Below are 9627 nucleotides of genomic sequence, written 5' to 3' on the forward strand. Positions count from 1 at the left end.
GTATTATATCGTTCCCAATCCATATAAGGATAATGCTATTAATTAAATGATGCACATGCGAAATCATTATATACATCCAACTGATGAGGGTTCGAATTTCTACAATGTCATTTGCCCACTAAAATTCCGACAATAAACTAGGGCCAATTCTAATCTTTCCTAAATCCCCTGATATGGTCGATTAATTTAAATTTGGCCCAAGCTTACCCCCAAGGGTTTATGGTCCATAAAAGTGGTTCTACAAATTCCCCTTTTAAATTTTCCTAATACCCCAAATATAATGAGGGAAGTCTATTGATTAATTAATTAAATTAATCGAGTTAAGGTATGGTGTTTCCAATTTTGATAACCCCTTCATTCTTAAATCCCTTTTTAAAATTTTACTATTTTAAAATTTCAAATCTCCTAAGGAGTAAATGGACGTATAATAATTCTATCATTAATTAACCCCATTTCATATATTAAAACCAAGTTTAAAAACTCCAATCTAAATGGTCATATAAAAATTCCATTATGGAATTGCCCCCAAATATATATGTATATTTAAAAATCAAGGTTTAAAATCCCCAACTTAAACTCCTCATCTATATATATAGATTCTTAAATACTAACCCTCATTATAAAATTAAAAAAAAAACCAATTTAAATGCCCCCAAATCTAAATCTCCTATATGTAGATAAATATATTCATTTATATATATATATATATATATATATATATATATATATATATATATATATATATATATATTCTTATAATGCTAACCCTAACCCGAAATGGGGTTAGGGTTGCATTTTTTTACATATTACACTTGTCTTATGTTATTTTTACCCTTTTCTTTTTTTTTACATATTATACCCTAACCCGAAATGGGTTAGGGTTTTATATTAACCCTTTTTCTTTGTTTGTTTTCTTTCTCTTTTTTTTTGTTTTGGAATGTGACTGCAGGTACGGAGGCGGAGGGTTTCATGCGGGGAGAAGCGGTGGAGGAGGAAGGGTTTCGGGCGCCGCTGTGCATACGCACAGTGGCGGCAGCGCCGCCCACTGTGTGTACACACAGTGGCGGACGGCATAGCCGCCGCCCACTGTGTATACACACAGTGGCGGGCACCGTTCACTGTGCGTAGCACAGTGGCGGCTGCGACCGCCCACTGTGTTACACACAGTGCGGTGCCTTTCGGCGCCGCCCACTGTGTGTAACACAGTGGCTCGGCCGTGGCCGTCCACTGTGTTACGCACAGTGACCCGCGTGTCTCCTCTCTCTTTTTTTTTTTAAAAAAAAAAACATTATTAAAATGCATAGTTCGTGGGTTGATAAAAACATGTTATAAGATGTGATTTTTTTGAATATATCGAATATATATATATATATATATATATATATATATATATATATATATATATATATATATATATATATATATATATATATATATACTTGTATATATATGTTTAAATACACATATATCCAATTGTTATGATCAGATCATAACATAAATGTCTTTGTTGGTTTTGTTCTACAGACATCTACAGGGTATGTTTTTCAGATGCAGATATATATATATATATATATATATATATATATATATATATATATATATATATATATATATATATATATATATATATGAAGTTCATTCTGCAATTCTTTTGTATGTTTGAAACAGAGATGCGCAAGTCCAAAATGCATCCTTTATTTTGTTGTTACAGGGGTATGCACATACAGGAAATCTTATATATATATATTTTCTATATATATAGGCATATATTTTCAATATATATACTTATATACATATAGAAATATATTTATGACTAAATGTTGAAGTAATAGGGTTAAAAACCCTTATATCGTTTTGAGATTTTAAACATCTACATTCTGTTTCTTATTTTTTTGTTTTCTAACAGTATTTAGATTAGATCTATTTTCTTCTTCTTCCTTTTATTTAAAATTTTCTACAGAAATAAAACAAATTCTGTTTACCCCCTTTTTTTTTTCAGTCATAAAATAACAGAAATCTAAATTGTGCAAATTAATAGTGAGAAATAAAAACAATACTAGTTCTCTGTTTTCCTTTTAAAACAGTCATAAAATTACAGAATTTACATTATGCAAGTAAATAATAACCCTACTGCATTTCTTTTTCTTTTCCTTACTAATGCAGTAAATAAACTAGTGATTAGTAAATAAGGGATTCTAGTGCATTTTTTTTTTCCTTTTTCTGTTTCTTTCCTTTAATATTGTAGTAAATAACAAGAGAATAGACTAGATTTAAAATGTAAACTACAGCAAACACTATAGACATTTAAGCATAAAATGAAATTTACATTGTTTTTTCCAGAATGATAGTTACAATAACCCAAATAAGAAAATGGGTAGGAAATCTAAACAGTCATCTTTCTCTAATTTTTTTTTTTTACACAGAAAATAGAAATCACATTTATTTAAATAGAACAGAATCATTTAAGCCCTATATTTACATATGCACTTTCTCTTCCTTTTTCTTTTTGCTACAAATCATAAGGTTACATTTCTTTCTTCTTTTCTGCATTTAAATGAAAATCAGAAATCTGAAATAGAAGTCTGCAACACAAAATCTGCAACTCCTAGTCTTTTTCCCCAAGCCACCTGCAAGTAAATTTTAGGACTGTGACCATGGGATGCTCACCTCCCAGCCTAGGCTTACCAGAAGCCACCCCCGAGCTAGGAGAATCAAGACCTAGACGGGTTACAACCAAGCAATACAACATAACAATAGGGAAAACACACAACACATACACCTTCCCATCCCAAGCTACACTATCACCACATTTGTGGAGATCAATCTATGGGTGGAAGTGGACCAAGTACCATTGGGGAGACTGCAGCCAAAAATATAACACAAGCCACCTCATGGCAACACAAAATACCCAACAGAATTCATCTCACACACCTTATGCCCCCCAAAGGCTCAAAGCCATTTCTCTCCCCTTATGACCCCCAAATGCATACACAAGGCTATGCAGCAAGGGTCACAAAGGACACCCTTGAGATCACTCTCCTTAAGGAGAGCCTCTCACCCAAGGCTGTCATGCTTCTTCCACCCCAAGATCATCCTACTCTCCCAAGAGTAGAAGATCTTGGACACTCCCAAAGCAAGAACACAAAACAGAAAAAGAAACATAGGAAAGAACTACACATTATTTTCTTCAACAACATTATACATACACACTTTCTTTACAAGCATTTCTTTCCTTCAACAAAACAACATAACTAAGATAAACAACATGAACAAGAGGAGATAACAACCAACCTTATTCTGCCAATAGGTATGCTAAACTTAGTTGGAGATGAGCTGCCCAATCCACACAACTTTCTGCAATCCTTGGCCCCCAAATTCCTCTAATTCCTAAAACTGGTTTTCTCTTCCAAATTTTTTTCCAAAAATCTCCAAAAGTGGAGAGTGGGTGATTAGCTCACTAAGCTTCCATTCTTAGCCTGAGAAGGCCTCTCTCACTCCTTCCAACCTCTTGGATAGAGTGAGTGATCTCCCATTGGGTTGGTCTTCCCTAGGTCTTACACACTCCCTAACCTAGGTGCCTAGAGAAGGGAAATGGAATGGGGAAGAGGGATTACTATCTCCAAGAAGGTTCTCCTTCCAAGGATGGCACTCCTATAGATGGAATTCGTCCATCTTGGGAAAACCACTTTTTTGGGTGGTTAAACAAGTCCTAAGGGAAAGACACATGGCCAATTTTGGCCTTCACCCATAGGTACCCCATGAGGCCTAATAGAAAAGCTCTAAAATTGACTCTAGGAGTTGATTTGACCTTCAGAAAGTCCACCTGAAGTTAACCTACGGGTCAACTCTGAGTTGACCTTCCTTGTGGCTCTCTAACCTAGATTTCTTGGTTCCTTCAAGGATAATTAGGGGATATAACCATTAACAAAAATAAAACTTTCAAAAAGGTGACATGACAATTGCCAACACAACATACTACATAGGTGTCAAGTGACACTACAAAATAATTCCACATCACAATAACCACATGGCAATTGTCCCTTAAACAATTTAATCAATCAAATAAATACAAATTACACTCATGCAACATTTTACATTTACGAATAAAATACAGTACATACGGGGTGTTGTCTCTCCAAATAGACAACCCCTAGCTTTACTAACGCACATTGGCCTAGGCTTGATTCTCCCTAATATTTCCATGGTCACATGGATATTTTCCTGCACATCTCAATTTAAACATTAGTACTTCCCAAATAGCCTCATATAATATATAAAATCACATAATCAGAATACAATACATTCATTCTACAAAGACTTGACATTATGAAATATAATTTGTCACAATTCAAAGCAATTTCCTCATAATCCTCAAAATTTGATCCATCTACAAGATATGCAAACATTTTCCTAACATTATATCAAATCCTGAAATTCAGATAATAATCTGCATCATCACAATATTACCCTAATCTAGCATCATATAATACTTTATAATCCACAAGGCATAGAAATGAAGCATCCACATATATCAATGTTACCAAAATCGCGGGACCATGAAAAGTTCTATATCCATAGTGTGTCAAAACTAGCATCCAAAATAGTTCCAAAATAAAAATAACTGAAGAGATAGGATGGGTCGGGGTAGGGCCTCACAAAAGCGAACAGAATTGGATTAAAAGTTGCTGAAATGTATCTTTGTGGGGTATGGAGAAGAGTAGTTTGGTTTCAGATTGTGGGATCCAGTTCACAAAAAGATTGTTTGAAGTAGAGATGTAGTTTTCCATGAAACCTCCTTTTCTGCACTGAAAGATGCAAATAAATCAGAGACAGATTATGTCCCTATGTCTCTATTTCAGAATTCGACTACCAATGTTCTGCCTCTGACCTCTCATTCAGTGGGAGCTCCTATGACATCTACATCTATTGAATACAATTCTCAATCTGAGAATGATGAAGTGAGTGTTGAAAATAATTGGTCTTCTTTTAATTCAAAATTTGGGGGTCTGTAAAAAAGAGCACATTTGGAAGATCACTCTTATGGTGAGCATCTTGGCTCATGTTATTCAACCTTGGTTGAGCATACTCCATGGTGCTCTGCATCTCCACCACATTCTACAAGTGCATTCTCCCCAAGGCATGATGCAATGCCTTCATGTGCAGCACACCCACTGCAGTCCCCACACTCTGCAGATTGCAGCTCTCCTCATGAGCTCCCTGTAGCTTGCGCACCCTCCACGCGAGCTCCTTGCTGCCTCCCCCATGCTCCTCCCGCAGTCTCCTCTCCACGCAAGCTCCCTATTGGCCTCCTTGCCTCCCCACCCCGCGAGCCCTCCTTGTAGACTCCCCGCGATCCCTCGACAGCTCCAACTCCTTCGCAGGCCCACTCCCGTCCGTTCCCTGCCTGCAGACCACTCCACGGGGCTGCCCCTGCAGAACTATCCTCTGGAGTCCCACCGTGGGGTCATCCTCCAACACAAACCATGGAGGATGCCACCATGGCTCCCCACTCTCTACAAATTCGACAACCCCCTGCAGTGGGATATGGTGCCACGACACCTAGCTCTCCTCACACGCTCAGAACGTAGGCAAAGCAAGGTCTTCATTCTCGCAATTTGACAGCAACAAATGTGGACAAAAATCCACAGGTCAGTAAAACTCCTAGGCAAATTAAAAATGGGAGAGATGTTCGCTTGCTTGAATAGGGATCACAAAAATTAAATGATTCTACTACTCTAGCCGAGAGTCAATTGAGGAAATCAACCAAACAGAGGCGACCTCCTGCAAAATTTTCTGATTATGACTTATTGTTCTATGAAGAGGCTGAACCTTCTTTGCTCATCTCTGATCAAACAGAGCTTGCAACATACAAAGAGGCTTGTAAAAATGCAGACCATGATAACTAGCACGTTGCAATGTGCGAAGAAATGGACGCACTAGTGAGGAATCAGACATGGGATTTGGTGCCACTTCCGCCTAACAGAAAGGCATTGAGAAATAAATGGGTGTATAAACTAAAAGATGAAGCCGATGGTCACAAACAATTTCGAGCGAGACTGGTTGTAAAGGGATATGCTCAGCAGCAAGACCTCGACTTCAAAGAAATTTTCTCGCCAGTAGTTAAAATGACTACCATCCGAGTAGTATTGGGATTAGTTGCAGCATGGGATCTTGAACTTGAATAGCTGGATGTGAAGACAACATTTCTCCATGGCAACCTTGATGAGGAATTATTTATGCATCAGCTGGAAGGGTTCATTAAAAATGGGTAGGAACACCTTTATTGCAGATTGAAATGTAGTTTGTATGGGCTTAAGCAAGCCCCCCGGCAGTGGTATCTTAAATTTGACAAATTCATGATTGATCACAAGTTTACTCGGAGCGAGTCTGATCCTTGTATCTATTACAAGAAGCTTCCTAATGGCGAATTTGTCATTCTTCTCCTTTATGTGGATGATATGCTCGTAGCCGGCACAAGCATGAGGATTGTGAGTGAACTTAAAACTCACTTAGCAAAGTAATTTGCCATGAAAGATTTAGGGGCAGCAAAGAAGATCTTAGGAATGACTATTTTTCAGGATAGAAAAAAGAGAGAACTCAAACTATCTCAGCAAGACTACATTAAAAAAGTCTTGGACAGATTTGGTATGGCAGATGCTAAGACTGTTTGTGTACTTTTAGCCTCTCATTTTTAGTTGTCTTCTCAATTGTGTCCTAAAACAAAAGAAGATAAGGAATTTATGGATAAAATTCCATACAAATCTGCAGCTGGAAGCCTCATGTATGCTATGGTGTCTACTCGATCGGACATTGCTTATGCCATGGGATTAGTGAGCAGATTTATGGCTAATCCAGGCAAATCACATTGGGAGGCAGTTAAGTATATCTTGAGGTATCTCAAAGGTACTTCTGACTTTTGTTTATGGTTTGGAAAGGACAAGGCAGTTTTGCAAGGGTTTACCGATTCTGATTTTGCCGGTGACTTAGACAAAAGAAAGTCTACTTTTGGTTATGCTTTCACATTTGCCGGGGCAGCAATTAGTTGGGCTTCAAAATTGTAACATACAGTTGCTCAATCAACCGCGGAAGCAGAATACATAGCTCTTTCTGAGGGAGCAAAAGAGATGGTATGGTTGCAACTCTTGTTCAGCGAGTTGGGTTTGAAGCAATCAAATTTTGCTTTGTTTTGTGATAACAACAGTGCAATTTTTATGACTAAACATCAAACATCTTAGCCGAGGTCAAAACATGTTGATGTTTGCAGTCATTATGTTCACCATACAGTTGAAGAAGGCAAGTTTCATGTAGACAAGATTCATACCGATTTGAATCCAGCTAATGTACTCACTAAAGTAGTTAAGTGGGAGAAGTTCGATTTCTGCCAAGCTTCTCTTGACCTTTCCAATAACTGACAACAGAACTAAGTGGGGGAATTTACTTGTTGCAGCAATTCGTTGGCCTTCAGTGGGAGATTGTTGGAAGTTGAAGTCCAACGGACTCCTTCCCTGTTTGCCATCAAAACTCTTGGCTATTCATATTCTTCCTGGAAGCTCTTTAAGAGCTGATTGTAATTCATTTTCTAAAGTTGATTGCTAGAGTTGATTGCAACTGTGTAGATGTAAACCAAATTGGTGAATAATATAGTGATTCCCCTGCTTCAAGTGTGGATATAGGCAATTGCTGAACCACGATAAATATGTGTGTTCTTGTTGTTTGTGTTGTGTATATTTAATTGTGTTTATCTACTGTTTTCAATTCCATTTCTTCGTCCTAACAACAATTACACTTCACAGCGATGGATCCATTGTTCGGGCAGAGAACACACTTCAATCTTCCTTCTTTCCAGAGCATGATAATTATGGACACGTTCCATACAAAGACATTGTGCTTGATGAGGACTCTGGTTTGTGGGTGCGCCTCTACTTGGAACCCGACACAAAAAATAGAGTACCCGTAGTAATGTATTTTCCCTGGGGAGGATTTAACATGCTAAGTTCTGCAACCACGCAGTTTCACCATATGTTGCAGATGTGGGCAGCCAAATTGGGCGTAATGATCATGTCTATGAATTACCGATTAGCTTCTGAGCACCGCCTTCCCGCCGCCTACGAAGATTCCATTGTGGCGCTACGGTGGATGGAGAGAGAGGGTGTCACCAGGGATCCATGGTTGCGCTCCTATGCCAACTTTTTAAAGCTATTTCTAGCCAACGAAAGTGCAAGAGCGAATATCACCCATCATGTGGGCGTCTAGGCGGCGAGCGAAAGTGTGGAAAACAAAATCCAAATCAAGGGGTTGACTTTGCTGTACCCGTTTTTCAGGGGAGAAGAGTGGATGCTTGTAGAATTTTCCAAACCTGCAAACAAAGTGCAGATCTGCACAAGATCTAGCTAGAAAATAATAAAAGCAAAACTACAGATAATAGCACAATAGATGAAAACTAGAGCAGCTAAGAAAGGAAATTGTATTAACCCATTGTTTAATTTACAACTGCAAAATATGCAGATTTATACAAAATAACCTTAGAAATGATGGTAAAGTTTTGGGAGATTGTGAAGACTAACTTGCTGTTCACATTAGTTAGCTTATTACAAAGAGCACATAAATCATGCAAATAGCATGCAATCACCAGTTTTTCATAAGTCACAGCTTATTGTAAGGAGCATGCATCAACAGTTATCCATAAATCACGAAGAGTTGAACTGCAGGTAATGTTACGCTAACAATGCCGTCGAAAATGGAAGACGGTTCCTTGTTAACTGTGGAGAATTATGAAAGCATGTGGAGATTGGCTCTGCCCATGGGAAGTAACAGGGATCATCCTTACTCGAATCCTCTCACAAAAGGGGAAAGATTGTGCACTCTGGAGCTTCCACCAGTGCTGTGTGCTATTGGTGGGCGTGATATACTGAGAGATAAAGACTTGGAATACTGTGAGGCTCTCATGAAATGGGGGAAACAAATTGAGGTGCATAGTTTCGCCGAGGAAGACCACGACTTCACTATCATGAAAATGGAAGGCCAAAGCTCGCTCCAAGTCCTCGGCCTCATCGCTGACTTTGTCAAATTAAATGTTGCATGACCCGATAGAAGAGATTTTTCCTGTGATGATACGTTGTTTCGGAAAATATTAATAAAAAGAGTTCAAATTTCTGCCTAAAAGACTTTTTAGTATTTTTCTTTTTCTTTTTTAGAATCTAGGGAGAGGATCAGTAGTTGAGCTCATTCAAATTGTTGTGATAGAAGTTGTTGATTTAGGATTTAATCTCCATATTTGTTGATTTAATGTCCAATTTTTGTACAACATTGCACCAATAATTGTGACTTTAAAGCTATTACAATAATTGAATGAAATATACCTTTTGTTGTGAAAAGAAACCAATCATATGATGCCACATCAACTGCACAAGTATTGAGGCACATTTTGCATGTCTATTGGCCTCACCTTTCTTTTGGGCTATTTTTGACACCTTGTCAAAAAGCATGCTGATGCGGCATCATATTTGATGATGTGGCCCTGAAACCTTAGTTATAAGCAGGCAATTTGCCAAGTAAGTTGCTGTAAAAAATTGGGAGTGATTTGAAATTTTCACATAGGATTTTGAGAAGCGCAAAGTTAGGGTGCAC

The 9627-nt window shown here is 37.9% G+C and overlaps 1 protein-coding gene across 1 annotated transcript; it reads left to right on the top strand.

Moving 5' to 3' along the window:
- Positions 1-8725: 8725 nt before the first annotated feature.
- Positions 8726-9082, top strand: LOC131047742 (probable carboxylesterase 15). The gene has a single exon (XM_057981537.1). It carries the CDS (start codon positions 8726-8728, stop codon positions 9080-9082), a length of 357 nt encoding a protein of 118 aa, XP_057837520.1.
- Positions 9083-9627: the final 545 nt, after the last annotated feature.

Source organism: Cryptomeria japonica, chromosome 4 (assembly GCF_030272615.1).
Source record: "Cryptomeria japonica chromosome 4, Sugi_1.0, whole genome shotgun sequence".
Taxonomy (NCBI): Eukaryota; Viridiplantae; Streptophyta; class Pinopsida; order Cupressales; family Cupressaceae; genus Cryptomeria; species Cryptomeria japonica.

Coding starts and splice junctions, on each gene's coding strand:
- LOC131047742 (XM_057981537.1), top strand. CDS start 8,726: ATGCCGTCGAAAATGGAAGACGGTTCCTTGTTAACTGTGGAGAATTAT.